This window comes from Serpula lacrymans (assembly GCF_000218685.1).
Source record: "Serpula lacrymans var. lacrymans S7.9 unplaced genomic scaffold SERLAscaffold_1, whole genome shotgun sequence".
NCBI lineage: Eukaryota > Fungi > Basidiomycota > Agaricomycetes > Boletales > Serpulaceae > Serpula > Serpula lacrymans.
The window spans coordinates 5530140-5547945 of NW_006763290.1; the positions used below are offsets into that span (position 1 = coordinate 5530140).

The 17806-nt window shown below is 47.0% G+C and overlaps 8 protein-coding genes across 8 annotated transcripts; 7 read left to right on the forward strand and 1 right to left on the reverse strand.

Moving 5' to 3' along the window:
* Nucleotides 1–665: 665 nt before the first annotated feature.
* On the forward strand, nt 666–3591 carry SERLADRAFT_353795 (uncharacterized protein; the record flags this gene model as incomplete). The annotated part of the gene is made up of 14 exons (XM_007313035.1): nt 666–690; nt 743–1186; nt 1363–1399; nt 1457–1594; nt 1708–1864; nt 1914–2001; nt 2059–2193; nt 2243–2493; nt 2553–2592; nt 2645–2741; nt 2795–3056; nt 3113–3164; nt 3213–3315; nt 3372–3591. The coding sequence occupies 13 exons, from the start codon at nt 1131–1133 to the stop codon at nt 3510–3512; spliced, it is 1557 nt and encodes a 518-aa protein (XP_007313097.1).
* A 93-nt stretch (nt 3592–3684) lies between these two features.
* On the forward strand, nt 3685–4837 carry SERLADRAFT_377036 (uncharacterized protein; the record flags this gene model as incomplete). The annotated part of the gene is made up of 4 exons (XM_007313036.1): nt 3685–3885; nt 4013–4215; nt 4286–4428; nt 4491–4837. 4 exons carry the CDS (start codon nt 3840–3842, stop codon nt 4498–4500), a joined length of 402 nt encoding a protein of 133 aa, XP_007313098.1.
* Nucleotides 4838–4960: 123 nt separating this feature from the next.
* SERLADRAFT_444795 (uncharacterized protein) lies at nt 4961–7200 on the forward strand (the record flags this gene model as incomplete). The annotated part of the gene is made up of 3 exons (XM_007313037.1): nt 4961–5104; nt 5156–5263; nt 5319–7200. The coding sequence occupies 3 exons, from the start codon at nt 4961–4963 to the stop codon at nt 7152–7154; spliced, it is 2088 nt and encodes a 695-aa protein (XP_007313099.1).
* A 223-nt stretch (nt 7201–7423) lies between these two features.
* Nucleotides 7424–8942, forward strand: SERLADRAFT_345267 (uncharacterized protein; the record flags this gene model as incomplete). The annotated part of the gene is made up of 5 exons (XM_007313038.1): nt 7424–7556; nt 7619–7717; nt 7771–8307; nt 8357–8466; nt 8520–8942. The coding sequence occupies 5 exons, from the start codon at nt 7424–7426 to the stop codon at nt 8940–8942; spliced, it is 1302 nt and encodes a 433-aa protein (XP_007313100.1).
* Nucleotides 8943–9396: 454 nt separating this feature from the next.
* SERLADRAFT_456034 (uncharacterized protein) lies at nt 9397–10897 on the forward strand (the record flags this gene model as incomplete). Its single annotated transcript, XM_007313039.1, has 4 exons — nt 9397–9775; nt 9826–9906; nt 9962–10528; nt 10585–10897. 4 exons carry the CDS (start codon nt 9527–9529, stop codon nt 10777–10779), a joined length of 1092 nt encoding a protein of 363 aa, XP_007313101.1.
* Nucleotides 10898–11488: 591 nt separating this feature from the next.
* SERLADRAFT_344837 (uncharacterized protein) lies at nt 11489–14282 on the forward strand (the record flags this gene model as incomplete). The annotated part of the gene is made up of 13 exons (XM_007313040.1): nt 11489–11602; nt 11652–11699; nt 11756–11803; nt 11863–11876; nt 11924–12031; nt 12087–12109; nt 12174–12254; nt 12316–12584; nt 12651–12796; nt 12849–12924; nt 12991–13479; nt 13539–13928; nt 13989–14282. Coding segments are annotated over 13 exons (2100 nt in total), but the record flags the coding sequence as incomplete, so codon positions are not given.
* A 389-nt stretch (nt 14283–14671) lies between these two features.
* Nucleotides 14672–15160, forward strand: SERLADRAFT_432867 (uncharacterized protein; the record flags this gene model as incomplete). Its single annotated transcript, XM_007313041.1, has 1 exon — nt 14672–15160. The coding sequence occupies one exon, from the start codon at nt 14672–14674 to the stop codon at nt 15158–15160; it is 489 nt and encodes a 162-aa protein (XP_007313103.1).
* Nucleotides 15161–15185: 25 nt separating this feature from the next.
* On the reverse strand, nt 15186–17371 carry SERLADRAFT_432868 (uncharacterized protein; the record flags this gene model as incomplete). Its single annotated transcript, XM_007313042.1, has 7 exons — nt 15186–15346; nt 15398–15739; nt 15795–15999; nt 16052–16629; nt 16691–16824; nt 16877–16991; nt 17047–17371. 7 exons carry the CDS (start codon nt 17369–17371, stop codon nt 15186–15188), a joined length of 1860 nt encoding a protein of 619 aa, XP_007313104.1.
* Nucleotides 17372–17806: the final 435 nt, after the last annotated feature.

The following is a 17806-nucleotide window of genomic DNA, read 5'->3' on the forward strand; positions in this document are numbered from 1 at the left end:
TCCTGCATGACGATCGTGGCCCAGACCTATATGGAATATATTACGCTGAATCGTGTTGGCGTGCAGAATGCATAATCGCCTAGCTATAGCTTTAGGTGCGATATTGCATACAACTTTGCAGCGGTGTAGTCACTGATGCAGTACTGATGGACTATGAGTAACACTGATAACTCAGTATTGCAACCTGACATATGATATTCTAAGGTGTTCAAAAACAAACAGTTCCACCACGTGACGTCACTGCTTCGAGCGTCCGGCTTGGATGGAAAATAAATTATGCAGCGGGACTCCGGAACCAAATCCCCAAACGTGAACCAAAACCGCAGCTTGAAAAACATTCAATTTATAATCGTCGATTGCAGTAAGCAGGATTTCAAAGCAATTTACGTGTTTAATCTGTTGCTAAATGATCAGTAGCGGATGGACAAGGATTAGCCATACGCTCTTTCTTTCAGTGGAAAACCGCTTGTTCGTTTTCCGGCACATATTTTCAGCCTATCAGTCTAGACCGGATGTCAGAATGCATGCTCTATTATCGTGTGCTTAGTTTACCTCCAATGGGCTCGGATATACTTTTTACCCTCAGGCTCCCCGGACCATTAATTGCGGGGCTGATAGTAATGCATCTCTAGCTTTTCTGGAAACACTGCAGTACTGGCGAGGCTTTGCAGGACGTTGCGTATCCTATAGGTGCGAACAGGCTTCACTCGTGTCTTTTGGTCACGCTCATTATCTGAATTAGCTGCCAGGCAAGGGACAGAAGTTCGCGCTTTCAACTTGCTATCATTACCATGCCCCAGATAGCCCCGTGGGGCGCGTGCGGTGACGTAATATCGCGATCGGTGTACGTTTCCAACGTGGAAGCTTCCAAGTTTATTGCCCCTCAAGTGACGCCGTTCTCTCGCACATATGGTTCGCACACACTGGCGCTTATCCATCCTTCATACTTCAGGAGCAGTAACCGGTCCGCGCGGTCCTCTATTGCACCTTGCGATATTTCATCATGTGATGATGACTGGCTGAAAAGAGACACAGACGGCTTGAATATATAATATGTTCAACAATCATAACGGCGCCCTTTGTTCCTCCTATCTGGTTTAATCCACCCAAGAGCTTCGCAAAAGCGAAAAATGGCAGTACCAACCAATCGTAGGGCAATTTTGCTCGCTATTTTCATTGCTTTCGGTGCGTACAGACTTCTGCTTTTAATGCCTTCCACAAAGAAGCTCACGTGTATTGTGCGTTACAGGAGGTGAGCTATTTTCAACGTCCTTCCTTAATCTTTGGTGAGTGTCTTCTGAAAGTTATATGTGGGATTGAAAAGCTTAAATCGATGTTCTATCCAGATTCACACCTGAATATAGGATTTTTATTTGGCTACGACATCGGTGTGATCTCGGTAATTCGGTACCGATGGTGTCTGAAGTTCTGTTTTTGACTAAAGACATGACATTAGGGATGTTTGATTATGCCAGACTTCCAGCGTCGGTTCGGCCAGATAGGATCAGATGGGCAACCTTACCTATCTAGCTCACAACAATCCATAATCACTTCTCTATTATCTGCAGGGTACGCTGTGACTTTGCTTATACCTGTGAATGACAACATCTGTTTACATTTCTTACTCTTTCTAGTACTTTTGTGTAAGTGCAAATTCACGTTTGTTCTGAAATTTTCTCATGTCCTACCAGAGGATCGTTGTGTCAGGCTTTTACGTCGGATAGCATTGGCCGTAGAGGCTCGATTCTGTTCTGGTCAGGTATCTTCACCATTGGTGTCGCTATCCAGACAGGCACGACATATTCTATCGTGCAAATCACTATTGGTCGATTCATAGCTGGTCTCGGAGTGGGAGCTCTATCTGGTTTGTGTGTTCGTTTTTATACTTCACATCTTTGGCTCACTCCCAATAGCTATTGTACCTCTATATAATGGTGAAACCGCTCCGAAAGCTATCCGTGGCATGATGTTAGTGCTGTATCAAGTGCAAATTATCATGGGGTGAGTCAATCATGCATAGAAAGGTCGAATGACTCTTTACTGAATACTCTGCTGTAGGATTTTTATCAGCTATGTCATCGATCTCGGGACTCATTCTATCCCGAATTCGGCGTCATGGCGTATTCCTGTTGGGCTCCAGTTGGTGTGGGGCCTGATCCTTCTCTCGGGAGTCTTCTTTTTACCTGAATCTCCGTATGTCATATTTGCATCATAGTTAGATAGCTACTCACAACCTCTCAAGACGTCACTTACTAGGTACTGGAAAAGTAGAAGAATGCAGACGAGTAATTGCAGAATTGAACAGCGTTCCGGTTGACGACCCTCTTGTATACGACCTGGTGGAAGAACTTGATATGGCCATCAAACTTGAGAACGAGGGTGGAAAGGCCACCTGGCTAGAATGTTTCTCTACCCGCAATGCTCTGTGGAAGCGAACGTTGAATGGTATGATGTTACAATTCATCCAGCAACTCAATGGACAGAACTTTTACTGTATGTTTGCAAGTATCATCGTCTTCTATCTTGGCTGATGATCGTCTTCCTTTATATAGATTACTATGGCGATACGTTCTTCCAAAGCGCAGGCACTCAGTTCGTATTCTTATGGTTTGTATAAATGTTCAATGAGGCTGACGTGCGACAGGTTGTCCCCTTATGTTATTCAGACGATCCTCGGTGCGGTTTCTGTAGCTGGCACGCTTCCTGCACTGTATCTGATCGAAACATGGGGACGCCGACGAGTAAGTTTTGATTTTGAACTCACCACTCTCATCTTGATGCCTTCTATCTCTAGTCTCTCCTATTGGGTGCATTTTTGCAAGCGATTTGCGCAATCATTGCTGGGCTTGTGGGGCATTATACACTCGCAGCGACTGGGACGCCATTATCAGAGCTTACACCACGCAATAAATCTGGAGGAGATGTGCTCATTGCCTTTGCAGTCTTGCAAGTATTTTCGTATTCAATGTTTTGGGGACCGACCCCTTGGGTTTATCTTGGAGAATCTTTCCCATTGCGTATTCGCCCGAAAGCCATTGCTTTGGGAAGTGCGACCAGTAAGTCCCCTCCCACCATGTCCCTACTGTCAAATTGAAGACTTGTTATTGCCTAGACTGGATCTGGAACTTCCTGTTATCGTTCTTTTCCCCACGGATTTCTGCCAAGTAAGTGTTGTGTTGGTACCTCGAGGAACACGCTGACCAGGCTCACAGGATCGGCCCCCTTATCCTGCTGATATTCTTTGGCATGCTCATATTTGGGTTCTGTTATGTGTATGTGGCCATTCCAGAGACCAAGGGTCTCAGTTTGGAAGAGGTATGACCCATGTCTTGTTCTAAGTATAACGATATCTGAGGACATTACCCACACAGGTCGACGAAATGTACACCTCAGGGGTGAAGCCCTGGCATTCAGCAGGCTGGAGACCGAGCGAAAAGCACCTCCACGACCATGCAACTACCGACCAGAAAGATGTACTACACGAGAGAAATGAAAAGGCTTCAGATGTCTAGATGACGCAGAGAAATTATCGATACTTGTCACTTAATAGTGAAAGACACGATTGTCATGACCAATATATCTTGATATGAACGCCATTGGATTCATCTTGAGCTGTAGACAAATGGAGCATATAGGTGTTACGTTGGTGCTTGACCTGTATCTGCAGCGCCATCGCATTTACCCGGTCTAAAGTTGTCATATTTCTGCCAGCCATCATGATAAGAAACGGTACACGCGTGTTTCGATCAGTTTCAACGCCTAGTGCTTTTCTCAGATCACACCCAAGCTCACGATTATCTAGACTTGCTCCCGTTCCATCTGTATCTCTAGCAAGAAACATGTCTACCACAACGCACTCGTCTCTATCTGTCGTATCTACTCCACGTAAATGCCTTTCTCTTCCGCTGATATGGCTTTCATTCAACTGATCTCGTACTTGTTCTTCTACATTTTTAACGTGCTACAACAACGTCTCTTGCTCTTGCGATCAATGTCACTACATACACTGTAGACGCACCTGCTGCCCTTGGTCCCTACTCTCAGGGTATCAAGTGTGGAGACTTGCTCTTCGTTTCTGGATGTGTACCTCTCGACCCCGTTACTGCACAGACCGTCGAAGGCGGCGTTTCCGCACAAACGGAGCGAGCGCTCACCAGTCTCAAGGCTGTAGTGGAAGCTGCCGGGAGTGAGCTGGGCAAGGTCGTCAAAACCACGGTATGTCAACAGGTGCCAAGTATGACTGAAACATGAATATTGATCGAGGATGGTCGGAACGATGATGCAGGTTTTCCTGAAGTCCATGGACGACTTTGTTGCCATGAACACGGTTTACAGCAAAATCTTTGGTGACCACAAGCCAGCGAGATCTGCCGTTGAAGTTGCAAGGCTTCCCAGGGATGTGTTGGTTGAGGTCGAATGCATTGCTAGGTGAGTTGATGATGCTGCTGAGTCTGCAAAATTCTGAATTGTGTTTTGTTGGGGGTTTCTAGCTTGAAGTAGGTGTTGTGTCGATGCACTATGATGAAGTGGAATACCGTTCAAGTTGTACGATATCGATGGCGAGGAGAAATATAAGAACATTTAGACCGCTTTACTTGTATAAGATTTGGAAAGGGACTAAAACTAAGCATGTTCGACGTCTATCAGCACTTTTGTACGTTTTTGCTGTCACCAGGCATAGTATCATGATTAGTTCCAGATTTTGGTGTCTCAATGTTTTCGTTTTTGATATCAACAACGCAACCTTGATTTCGGAGCATTTTCTGCAACAGGAATCACCATTCTACATCAAAAATTTTGTTGTGCACTGTGAAAACTAAATTCCTGTAAATATTTTGTCGAGAAAACCAGTCCAAGTGTATGGATGTTGGAGTGGTGCTTTGTTTATAGTATTCCTTTAACCTGGTCGCGTCTCGTCACAATGTGACCTTTCGCGTGTTTCAAAGTTCTTACCACTATCATGTCTTCCCCAATTCCACCCAATCCTCCGCGATGGGAACCCAGTAAAGACCCAGCAAACATTGTAGTGCCAGGATTGGACACAAGTGCTGCTGTAAATGATCAAATAGATCAGATTGAGCAGCTTATTACCATCAAGCTGCAGGTAGGCTAATTAGCATTTTTAATACGAGGTTCATCTCTTGATCAGCTGTAGAATATCGATGCAAATTTCTCCAGGATTCAGCATCTTATGTCCACAAAATTGTTGCCTGCGGTGAAAAGGTATGCTGTCAGTACCGAGCCAGTGAGAGAGGCAGCCAAAGTCCGTGATTCGTTGTCTCAGTTATGCCTTGAATGTTTATAACCGTTGAATATAGTTCTGGACCTCATTCTACGAGGAAGCTGCGCAAGTCAGGATACCTACCTACGAAGAATATTCTTCTCTCCACGAACAGCAATCCCAGTCTGACTATGAAGGATCTCACAGCGACACTACTCCAGCTCGTACGCAGAGTTATGGTCCCAACGCCACTTCTTCCGATAGCTCCTTCATGCCTGGCCAAGGTGCCATATCCTCTACGCCTGCCACGACATCTCGGCATCGTACTATGCATCCTCACGACAGCTTTGCAAGTCAAGACTCGCATGATCAGCCGTCCTGGGCTGCCTCTATCGAATCTCCTCTTGTCCGACTGGATCGAGAGATTCAGGATCTCAACAAAGGCGAGCCATCATTACATGCGCCATCTGTTCATTCTTCGTACATCGACGATAGCATTGTATCTGACGAGGACTACGAGGAAGAAGATACAATACAACAGAGGGTTGGCAAAGGAAAATCAAGAGATGCCTCTGGAACACTGCTTAATAGCGTTTTACGCCAGAACTTGCGATATGATCAAAGTTCTTCCAGTGCTCTTCCTACTCCGCGAGCCAGGAATACACCTAGCAGTCGCGTGTCTCCTCTCAAGCTTAAACCCAAAACCCCAGTGCCCAAACACCTTAATCCTTATCTTCCTCCCAATACTGAGCCATCTCAGTGGACAGGAGTCGTTGATCTACGCGACCCTTCAGTCGCCACCCCCAATCGCCCACGCCGTGGCAAATCACATCAGAAGCAAGACTCGTCGTCGACAATTGATATACCTTCACTGACTTCAATTGCTGCTCCCAGCGGATATCAATTCAATGACTCTTTCGATGACTCAATGGACTTGATTCCTGGGATGTCTCCTCCCGTTATGATGCAGTTTGCTCGTGCGCCGCGGTCATCCATCGGTCTGGGATTACTGCCAAAACTAGGTCGAACACCAGGGAAGGAAGCTGCGAAGCGTATCGGACGTGATTTACTTGGTGACATACAAAGAAGTGCGTTCAAATTACAGCTGGATGAGCACGCTAGTGGGTTAGGAGCTCCGAGCGGAAGGTATGGGACAGACTCTACCATGAGTACCATACCGACGCCTCCCTCGTTATCTCGCTATACTCGCTCTGCACATCCGTATGACAGCACTGATAGCGTAACCATCGATTCAAGCCTCGAGAACATGATGCGACGTGTGGGTCTAAATGTGCCATCCTCTACGTCAGCCTCGATATCTTCAGCTACTGGAGGGAGTCGATCCATTTCGACAGAACACGATGTCGGCAACTCTGCCTTTGTGCCTTCGCCTATACCAGAGCCGGAACTAAAGACGCCCGATCAACAACGTTATGACGTGCTTCACTTACAGGATGAGGAAGAATTAATAGATGTGGCAGTACCGGATCAGCAGGGGGAAGATTCAGATTCGGACTCTGATTCTCTTGATGAAACACACAATCCTGGCCAACCTTCGACCGCGTTCTTAATGGCATCTCAGCACGGATCTGACGACTCCTTTGGGTCGTCAAATCATTCTAGTGATTCGTTCAACGAAGAGCATGACGAAGGCGGATCTGCACCTATTCATCCGTTTGCAAGAGTAGCAGGCGAAGTAGAAGGGGATGGATTTGATGATTCTTTTGAAGAGGAGGCATTCGCGGAAAATCAGGAGGAAACGGTGTTTGGCGTTCCCCCAGCTCAAAGGCTACAGGCAGCTAATAGCAACTCTGCTGGACGGCTGAAGTTGCTTGGTGAAGATTTATTACAGGACACTATTGGAATTGGGACACAACTAGCAAAAGCTGGAAGAGTGGAGGAGAGTCCTACGCCTTTTGGTGGGATGCGTTAATATTATTGGACAAGTTGATAGTCAGAAATATACTTTCGTTATCTACACATAGCCAGATAAGATAAGAAATTGCCGGCAAATACCGAAATCGTATCGGAGTCCGTTCTGCGTTGGGTTGCCGATCACACGTTTTAGTCTCTTTTGCTCTTGGTTCACTGGTTCATTCCCGTACTTATTGTTGGATTCCGTGTTCTATGCTTGCCATCTTCTGGAAGAAACCCAGATTAACACAAACCACTCATATATCGCAAAGATTATCGTTTGGAATAATGCCTCGACGTCCTTCATCATCGTCCCCTCTGTTGGATGACAGACAGTTTAAACGACCGAAACTGGTCCACCTAACTTCAGAATCCTTCAAGAATGGCATCTTTCTGGCTCCGATGGTACGATCAGGTGCTCGTGCGTGGATTTTGTGAGTTCTTAATATGACATAGTTTCATTCTCAACGTATTCTTCTCCAGTGCCGACCCGTCTGTTTGCTCTAAAGCACGGCGCGTCGTTAGTATGGGGACCTGAGATGGTAGATAAAGCGATATTGCATGCGGAGCGAGTAGTAGACCGTACGTCATTCCTTATATCGTTTCCATCATCATCTCTCAAGCCTATCACTCAGCCATCACCGGGGTCATCTCGTATAATGGGAAATCAAGAGCCATGTTTACTACTCACCCAATCGAGAAGCCATATCTCATCTATCAAATCGGCTCCTCTAATCCTGAGCTCGCGGTCCAGGCTGCGAAGACGGTAATGCAGGACGTTTCTGGTGTTGACCTTAATTGTGGTTGTCCGAAGCCTTTCTCCACCCATTCGGGCATGGGTGCTGCTCTCCTGTCCAACCCCGACCTCTTATGCTCCATCTTGGAAGCTCTGCGAGCAGCTATGCCCCCTGAAATCACAGTGACAGCGAAAATCAGACTCTTGCCTACACAAGAAGATACATTGAAGCTTGTAGAACGAATTATCGATACGGGAGTCAGTGCGATCACGATACATTGTCGCACACGAAATATGAGACAGAAAGAAAAGGCACTCATCGAACGGCTGAAGGAAATCGTGGAATTTGTAGAGGGGTTGGGAAAGGGGATCGCCGTGGTAGAGAACGGGGACTGTGTTGGCTTTGAGGATGCCCAGCGGATACGCCAGCTAACAGGTATGTAGCACAGCTATGTTCAAGGTTATTTGTTCATATGTTTTATTAGGAGCACATTCGGTGATGATCGCGACTGCAGCAGAATCAAATCCCTCATGCTTTTCTCGGAGTCCGCTCCAGAATGTAGAGGAAAATTTGATACCACCTTACCTCCGTTTGGTATGTACCACACCTCCTAATACAATCCTTGCCTTCTCAGACGTATTTTGCAGTGCAAGTATGTTGATAACCACTGGTCCAACACCAAGTTTTGTGTTGTCCAGTTCAAGGGTTCTGGGAGCAAGCTTAACAAGGCGGATGCTCACAAGTTCCGAAATACTCTCTCGAAATCCAAGTCATATGATGATGTCGAAGATGTCGTCGGAGAATGGACTGGAGAGCAGGTGTTTGGGGAGATCGTCAAAGCTATCCAGTCTCGCCGACTCGGTCATCAGGTGGGGACGGAAGATTCGTCGCCACGGCCACATGAGCGGGCAGGGTCAGAAGGAGGTCCACTTTGCACACCACCAGATAGACTTAACCCAGAGCCTCCCAGTCTTGACGCACCCTTGGGTCCTAGTACTGCAGCAAGGATGCCTATCCCAGCCATCATCACTGGCGATGATGCTTTGACGCCAACACCAACGCCTCGGTGATACACTATCTTAAATGGGTTTGATTTTGGGTGATTTGGTGTTCTCTTATATTATATCCTGTACTAGAATGTAACTACATATACCGCGTTTCTAAAATCTTGTTTTTGAGTAAGTTTAAATAATAAAATTAGTATTATAAATGTGGGTGCACTGCCACCTGTATAAGTCATGGTCAACTCAAAGTCACTCGGGCTCAATTTCACAGTCACCGAGTCCCTACCTCCGGGCTTGTAGTCTTGAATCCTGAATGCATGAACCTCAGACAGACCAGCAATCCTAGAATTGATCTGTTCCGATGCTTACTTCAATTCTGCCACTTCCGAGTCTTTGAAGCCATGACCGGAGTAGACTGGAACATATTATAGTCGGATGCGGTCAGAGCTGACACGATGAGTCACGAGTGGTTCGGGTGGTAGCTGTATTACTAATCAACGCGCTGATTTATCTTCTGACTGATCTCGCAATGGCAGAATCGAGTATGCATCCACTATAAAGAGAGGATATCCGTGGAGTTCCAGTTTTCTCCCAAGCCAGGTTGAAAGCACAATTTAACTCGAGTCGATTGCATCACTTCCTGATATCACATGGCGACGCATACCGCAATCGCAGCTACGTCCAAGGGTGTCCTCGAAGCTATCCAGGTTAAGACGGAGAAGCCTGGTCGGGGGGAGGTACTTGTCAAAGTTGCATACAGTTCTATGATTGCCTTCGACACCTATATAACGGACCTAGGCTATCATGTTAAGGAGTATCCAGCTGTACTAGGCTTCAATGCCTCTGGTACGGTTGCTGAAGTTGGGCTTGGCGTTGATGACCTCGCAGTGGGTGATCGAGTAAGTTCTTCTGTATAATTCTTCTGGATATCTCCTAATTCGCTGTATAGGTCACTGCCTTTGCATACCAGTCGTCTAAGGCGAGGGGAATGCAGCAGTACGCCATACTATCCAGGACTGTTTGTGCCAAAGTTAGTGAGGTTACTTATCAAGGAAGCCATTTAACTGACTACGTGTCGCATTTAGATCCCAGATGACGCCGAAATAGCGCTCGATGCTGCTGTTACTATTCCAGACAACTTTATCACGGCTTTCTTTACTCTTTTTGACAATCTCGAGCTTCCCCTTCCCGTATCCTTCCCTTCAGACTTGGCCCCACCGCATGCAGATACACCCATACTTGTTTACGGTGCAGGTGCAACTTCAGGACAGTATGCTATCCAGCTTCTCAAACTGGCGGGATATAAAAATATTGTTGCTACTGCGTCAGCGAGACATCACGACAACCTCCGCTCGTTGGGTGCTACCCATGTATTCGATTACTCTGATCCGAATCTAGCAGCTGGTATTTTGAGTGCTGTTGGGGGTAGCATTCAGTTGGCGGTGGATTGTGTTACTGCAGAAGGGACACTCGCCATTATCTCTCAAGTATTGAGTCCCAATGGTACCATTGCCATCTTATTACCTGTGAAGGAAGGCAATGCCGTGAGGGGAGCTCACGATGCGCAAATGTACATGGAGATGCCACCTCACAAGAATCCTTTCGAGTCAACTGTGCGTATTTTGGGTGTTCAGACTTTCAAATATCAAAAGGTATGTCATCAGTACAATGACCATTGAACTTGTGTGGCTGATTAATGGATGCACAGAACGAACACCTGAGAGATAATCTGATGCAGAAAATACTACCTTCTTTGCTATCTATGAAAGCCATCAAACCGAACAGAGTACGCCTGTTGGACCAAGGGGATTTGAAGGAACGTGTGGAAATTGGACTGGACCTTCTCCGGAACAACAAAGTGAGCGGAGAGAAGGTGGTGGTCAAGATAGATGATGAAGCTTGACTGTATTATCATCATGATTTAAAGCTACGATAGAAACTCGATAATTTGTAACCTCCTACTTTTGTATCTAATCTGCTCTGCGGACCAAGGCTTGCTGCAGACATTATTATTTGTTTTTATCATCACTGGATCTCGACGCGACGCGACGCGCATATATGATCCGTGATTCACGTGAACGGAAGGATCTCGCCAAAAGAGGTCTTGTAAATGCGGGAACCTGGGACAGTCATAACCGGACGTTGACATTTACCTCTTCGTCCTTACCTCCAGTGTAACATTGCTAACCCAGAGAACAAGATAGCACAAGGAACTAGCTTCGTACATGATACCTTCAAATCGCTCAGCTGTTCGTTCCCTACGCAGCATCTCAGCTGCACAGCCGTTTCTCGCGCCTCGAGTGCAGACTGGTGACAAGCTGAAAGCAGGGAAGAAGTTTACAAGGAATACACAGAGTTCAGCTATTTCTGTTCGACAAGATGTTGTGTCTAGAGCGAGGAGTATCACACAGGACAGACATAGAGGCCCTCAGCGAGGATTCGCTACTGTTAGCACAGGTCAGTAGTTATGAGACTCCAATGTTCATCCACAAATCCACAAGCATATGCACATAGACCTCCTATCGTCGTCTTCATCAAAGCCTCACTTTGACAAGATCCTGATAGCAAACAGGTATTAGCCACATTCCCTCTCGAGAGCTCTTTGACAAGCCATCGAGTATAGAGGGGAAATTGCATGCCGTGTCATACGCACAGCGAAGAAACTAGGGATCAAAACTGTTGCTGTATACAGCGAAGTAGATGCCAATTCCCTCCATGTTCAACAAGTGAGTTTCCAAGATGAATGTTGGACGGCCGTAGTCATGAAGTTTGCAGGCTGATGAAGCATACTGTATTGGTCCCGCACCATCCTCGGAGAGCTATGTGAGTGAAGTATCGAGACAAACTGATTTAAACCTTTCGATTGACATTGCGTAAAGCTTCGTATGGACAAGATTATAGAAGTCTGCCATCGGAGTGGAGCTCAGGTAAATAATCATTCATTTTAGGGGACAAAACCTATCATCTTGAATCCTTAATTATATAGGCCGTGCATCCAGGGTAAGTTTGAATGCAAGCTCAAGGTCTTGCAACTTATTCCCTCTCAGGTATGGATTTTTGAGTGAGAACGCGAAATTTTCAGAACAGCTAGCGGAGGAAGGTATAGTATTCATAGGGCCACCTTCTAGCGCTATTGTCAGCATGGGATCGAAAAGGTACGACAGCTTTTACTAACGTTACAATGTAGTCTCATTAATGTCTATGGATTAGCGAATCAAAGAACATCATGTCAGGTATGAGTTCAATAGCTTGATCAAGTCCCAGTCGATTGAGGCATATATGCGCAACTATCGTTAGCCGCTGGTGTCCCTTGTGTCCCAGGTTATCATGGAACTAACCAAGACCCGCAGTATCTATTTGAAGAAGCACAGCGTATAGGTAACTCCTTGATGACAAAATTCGTGATGACGCATATATGAGGTCTAAAGTCACAGCTTAGGCTTCCCTGTTCTCATCAAAGCCATTCACGGCGGTGGTGGAAAAGGCATGCGTACTGTTCACGCTGCTGAAGAATTTCAAGAAGCACTTGAATCTGCGAAGCGTGAATCTCTCAAATCCTTTGGCGACGACAACGTATTGGTGGAGAAGTACATAGTGAGGCCGAGACATGTCGAAGTGCAGGTCTTTGCGGATACTTTAGGTGGGGTTGTCAGCCTGTGGGAACGAGATTGCTCCGTGCAAAGAAGGAACCAGAAGATCATTGAAGAGGTGAGGCAACTGACTGACTTTCTTGCTGATGTCTCATTGAATTGTATTCATGGGTCGCTCGATCAGGCGCCCGCACCTGGTCTTACTTCAGAATTGCGTGCCGACCTAAGTGCAAAGGCAGTTGCTGCTGCTAAGGCAGTGAACTATGTTGGCGCAGGCACTGTCGAGTTCATTTTCGATAATGATACTCAAGATTTCTTCTTCATGGAAATGTATGTTTCATTGTCCATATTTACGATTTGAAAGAACTAAATCTCTGTGCAGGAATACCAGATTGCAAGTGGAACATCCTGTTACGGAAATGGTCACGGGTTTGGACCTCGTAGAATGGCAATTAGAGGTGATGGCATTTCTACACGATATTATCTAAAAAACAAACAAATCTGACTGGATATTGAACTCATAGGTTGCTGCCGGGAACCCTCTCCCCCTATCACAGTCAGCCATTCCTCTGGTTGGCCATGCCTTCGAGGCACGCATATATGCAGAGAATCCACGAAACAACTTCCTCCCCGACTCTGGCCCACTCTTATACCTTTCTACGCCTACCCCCACTCACGTATTCGCGCCCACACTTCTTCCCCTTGCGGGATCCTCCGCCTCATCAGATGCCTCTGCACCCCTCGTTCCATCACGCAGTACATCGTCAGTGATGGCACCTTCCTTGCGACTGGAACAGGGGTTCACGCAAGGATCGCAGATTGGCGTATTTTATGATCCAATGATTGCGAAACTTGTCGTCCATGGACGTGATCGCAAGGAAGCGCTGCGCATGCTCCGTCGAGGCCTTGAGGAATATAAGGTTGTTGGCGTTTCAACCAACGTAGAATTCTTGAGATCTCTAGCTGGTAACGATGCATTCATTGCCGGAGATGTAGAGACAGGGTTTATTCCGGTATGTGCATATCTTCGGTACTCTCGTTGACACATGCTTGATATTTCTTTCCGTGGCAGAAACACTTTGATGAGCTCTTTCCTCCTATCTCGGACCCATCTCCAGAAATACTAGCACAAGCTGCTCTTTTTGTTGCCCTCAGAGAACATTCAAGTCAAACATCTTCACCGTCGTCACCTTGGACTACTCTCCATGCCCGTCGATTTGGGGGAGACGAGTACGAGCGTATCATCACCCTACAGAAGGACGACAGCTCCGCAGAGCCCATCACGGTGCATGTCAAATCGGCACAACAGCCAGGGCACTTCAACGTCGATGTCCAGAGTGGCGCTTCCAGGACCTCGTTTACATCAGTTCCTGCTTCTTTAGTGTCACCGACCACTTTCAACAGTACGCTCAACTCCGCGTCAAGCGAGACAACTATAGTATCGCAGCCGCCTCCACCAGCTGTCCCAGCTTCACTCCAGACTAACACTATGGAACGATTACATATATTTAGCGGAGGACAGAAGACCACGCTTGTCCTTCCCTCTCCAAAGTGGCTCCTCTCTCTCGGAGGCGATGTCCTTAATGCTGCCAAGGGCGCACTGAGGGCACCAATGCCAAGTTTAGTCGTCGAGGTACGTGTGAAGGTCGGTGATAAAGTAGAGAAAGGACAGCCGGTGGTCGTCCTGGAGAGCATGAAGACAGAGACCGTGCTCAGATCTGACGTATCAGGCATTGTGAAAGCTGTGGGATGTAAGAATGGTGAAATGGTAGAGGAAGGGCGAGAGCTGGTTGATATAGAGGACAACGATTCTTGATTGGCCCACATCGCATTCATATATATCAACATTGTATTATACCTGATGTAACTTTAAAAACAATATTTGCAGCTCCTGCTTGATGCTTGATGCTATAACATCAACATCTGACATATAATACTCCATTGGCATGAGATGAATTGCTGTCGCATTCTACAACTCGAAGATGCAATTCAAGGAGGGTATCCCGTTCTATCGGGTAGTCCAAAAGTTGCTCCAGTTGAAGGTACATGATAAAGGGGCCGATATATCATAATCTGATTACGATTCCTATCATGGACAGGGTGCTTAATGCCGAGGTTTCCAAAGACCCATAACAAGGAAAGTTATAGATGAAAGTAATCTATAACACAGAAAAGCGAATAAATGACAAAGCACGATATCAAAACATGCCCTCCCTTGGAGCGGCCGCAGGCAACGGACGAGGGACCGAACTCCCCGGCCTATTCATCGAGCGCGGTGGCGGCGCAGGACTAGCCCTCGCCGAGCGTGGCGGCGGCGGCGGTCGAATAGACCCATCCGAAGCCATGCTCTGCAAACTCGGCCTTACAGGCATAGGTGACAGGGCGGTTGGCGTGACAGGCCGTGAGGCCTTGGGCGTTGGAGATCCTGCTATGGGTAATGGCGGGACGGGTGGGATGGCGGAGGAGGAGTGTGGTTGGGGGGTTCGTGAGCGGGAGGTGGGTGTTGGGGTTGAGGCTCTTGATGAGAAAGAATCGGGCGTTGGGGTTGAGGCTCTTGATGAGGAAGATTCGGACATTGAGGGAGGGTGGGAATGGTGGAATGGTGGGGGAGATGATTTATCCCTTGGATTCTCGACGAGAAGTGCATCCAACAGGAAGCGGAAATCAAGTCCGTATTCTTGGAGGAGCTGGTGAGAAGCGTGAGTTATCTGGTAAAAGCTTACTCGGTGGTGATTAATCGGAAAATTACCTTTTTGCTCTGACTATAAGTAATTCGCAAAGCCTCGTCTACGGTTTGTGTCTCGACATCAGAACTGTAAACCTGTTTACGGAACATCTCCGCATACGCCTCTATCTGCTTCTTTGCCCAATCAATAAAGCCTGTCGAGATTTTAATTACGGATAGACAAGTTTTTATGACACGCCACTTACCACTTGCCATCTCACTCTCCTGGAAACTAGCCAGGAACCAATCGGCAGTATGTTTAATGCCAGTGAAAACAACTACTGAGAGATCATTGATGTACATTCCAACGTGCCCTTCGAACCTGATCGCGCGAATGTACTTCCGCATAGCCTCCGTGCGTGCAGACAAAAATGTGCTGCGGGCCGCAGCACCTGCGTTTAGACGGAGCAAATGGGATACGATGTTGACAATGACAGATTTACGATTATTTGGGGATGACAGCGCCTGGAGTAGTGAACTGGTTAGCGAAGCCGTAAGTGGAGTCAGCTTTGCAGCTAAAGATGGCGTCACGGCCAATTTTGCTTTTCCTAAAATTGGGGATGAGAGGCTGTAAATATATGTGCCTGTTATTTTGACACTGACCTTGTTCAACGAGTTTGACAGCTTGATCCCATTGTCGGAGGGCAATTGCTACGGTTAAATCATCGGCAAACTCTCCCATCCAGCGAGCATCGCGTTCAGCCTTGTCTTTCGCAGTACTCCCTTCCACGCCAGCACGTTCTGCCAATTCTGCCATCCATTCTGGCCCAGAAGGAATTTGATCCATGTTAAACACGGCTGATGCACGCTGATTACGATTTGTCAGTATCAGCGTCTAAACGATGAGTAATGTTGCTTACATCGCTGCCACCACCAACCCACAAAGTCTTACGCCGCTCATGCTCTCCTTCACGTTCTTTGCGTTTCTTGATTGCTAGTTCTTCGGCTACTTGACGGAATTGGCCCAACAGGCTTTTCTTGTCCGATGGTGTCTCAGTTCTGTAAACGTGCGTCTCCTTGCCATGTCTGATCTTGAACACGTTTGTCATCACTTCAAATTTGAATAAGTCCTTGTTACCCGAATTGGTACAGCGTTGTTCTCTAAACTCACTAGCTGTGTCCTTGGTATCCAATACGAGCATCTCGTTGAGCGGCCAGCACCGTTCGGCAACCAACTTGCCACTCTCTGCGTTGTTCCGACGGCGACGTTTTGCCACCAACACTGCATCATCAAGAATGACAAACCTGACGGTATTGTTGACCTTGTAAGTTGCAGCATTGAGTGAGAATATGCCATCCATCTCTATTATAACGTGACGACCAGGGGTAGTGGGCGCAAACTTTGCAGACCCTTCGATTTGGGTGTGAAGGGTTTGCATTTGGTTAGCATATAGCACGCGTAGATCCGCGATTGAGGATCGAACGTTTCGTCTACGTTCTGGATGAAATGGAAATATGTTATTAAACTGGCACAGTTGGCTGTTATAGAAGTACTGTACCTGCTACCGAGGCTGACTCGTCGATGTGCAGAAGTGATGGCATGCCTTTCCATTCTGCAAGGCTTTCCTTCAGTTCTAGCATTTCGTTTTCAAGTACGCTGATTTCCTTCGAAATAAGTACAAATTCTGCATAGCTGTTGCTCTAATCAATATATGCAAGGCTACGTGACCTGAAATAGAGCATACTTCTTGAACACGTTACGCTGTAGATCAACAGCGGTATCATCTTTTGATGCCCTAAGCGAAGACTGCAGCGACTTCAATTCGGCCTCGGTAGAATTTGCGAGTTTTACTTTGAGAACTGTTTGGTTGTGGGTAAACGCGTGAGCTAGACGAGCAGCGCCGAGAAAGCTCACAGGCATCTGGGTCAAAGTTATCTTGATCGAGGAGTTTATTATCGTTGATTCTCGGGTCCTCATGGATCTGTTTCACGTCGAGCACAATCTCGTCCTGGTCATTTTGGTTTCCTGGTCGCAACCCAATGGGGATGGTGGGGACAGCGGGGACAAATGCATCTGTAGGTGCGGATATTTCAGCATATCTGAGTGACATGCGCTTTTTGATCTTGTCGTCGACGGTGGACTTGCGGGCATTTTTGTTTGGTATGGGCTTTGCAAGCTTTGATGCTGAGCGTTTTACCTGGCGAGAATCTGAGGGTCTGCGAGTGCGGAGGGACTGCATGGTGGTCAGGAGTAAGGAGTGTTAGAGTGTCAGTTGCAGGTACTGGTACTGTCCGCCACCGAGCCGGTCGGACTGTGCCGAGTTCGGCAGGAGTGATGGAGGCATTTATGGGATTGTTAGTTCGCTGCTGTCGGCGACCACGACCTTTGGAACGGCAGTGCCAGGTATTTTAAGCAAAGCACAAGTATTCCGGGTTCAAACGAAGACCGTGGCTGCAACTTTGGGGCTTTTCATAACAATATCCCTCCCAGCTTATTCCATTCTGTCCAATATTCCTCGCCCTCACCACCATGTATGGCACTCAGGCCCAGTCACGGCCAAACTCGTTCTACACGCCTGAATATAACCCACGCATGGACTCGATGAGCTCGAGAGAGTTCTACAGTGGAAACCATCAGACATCTCCAGATGCCTTACCAGAACAGCATCGCAGGC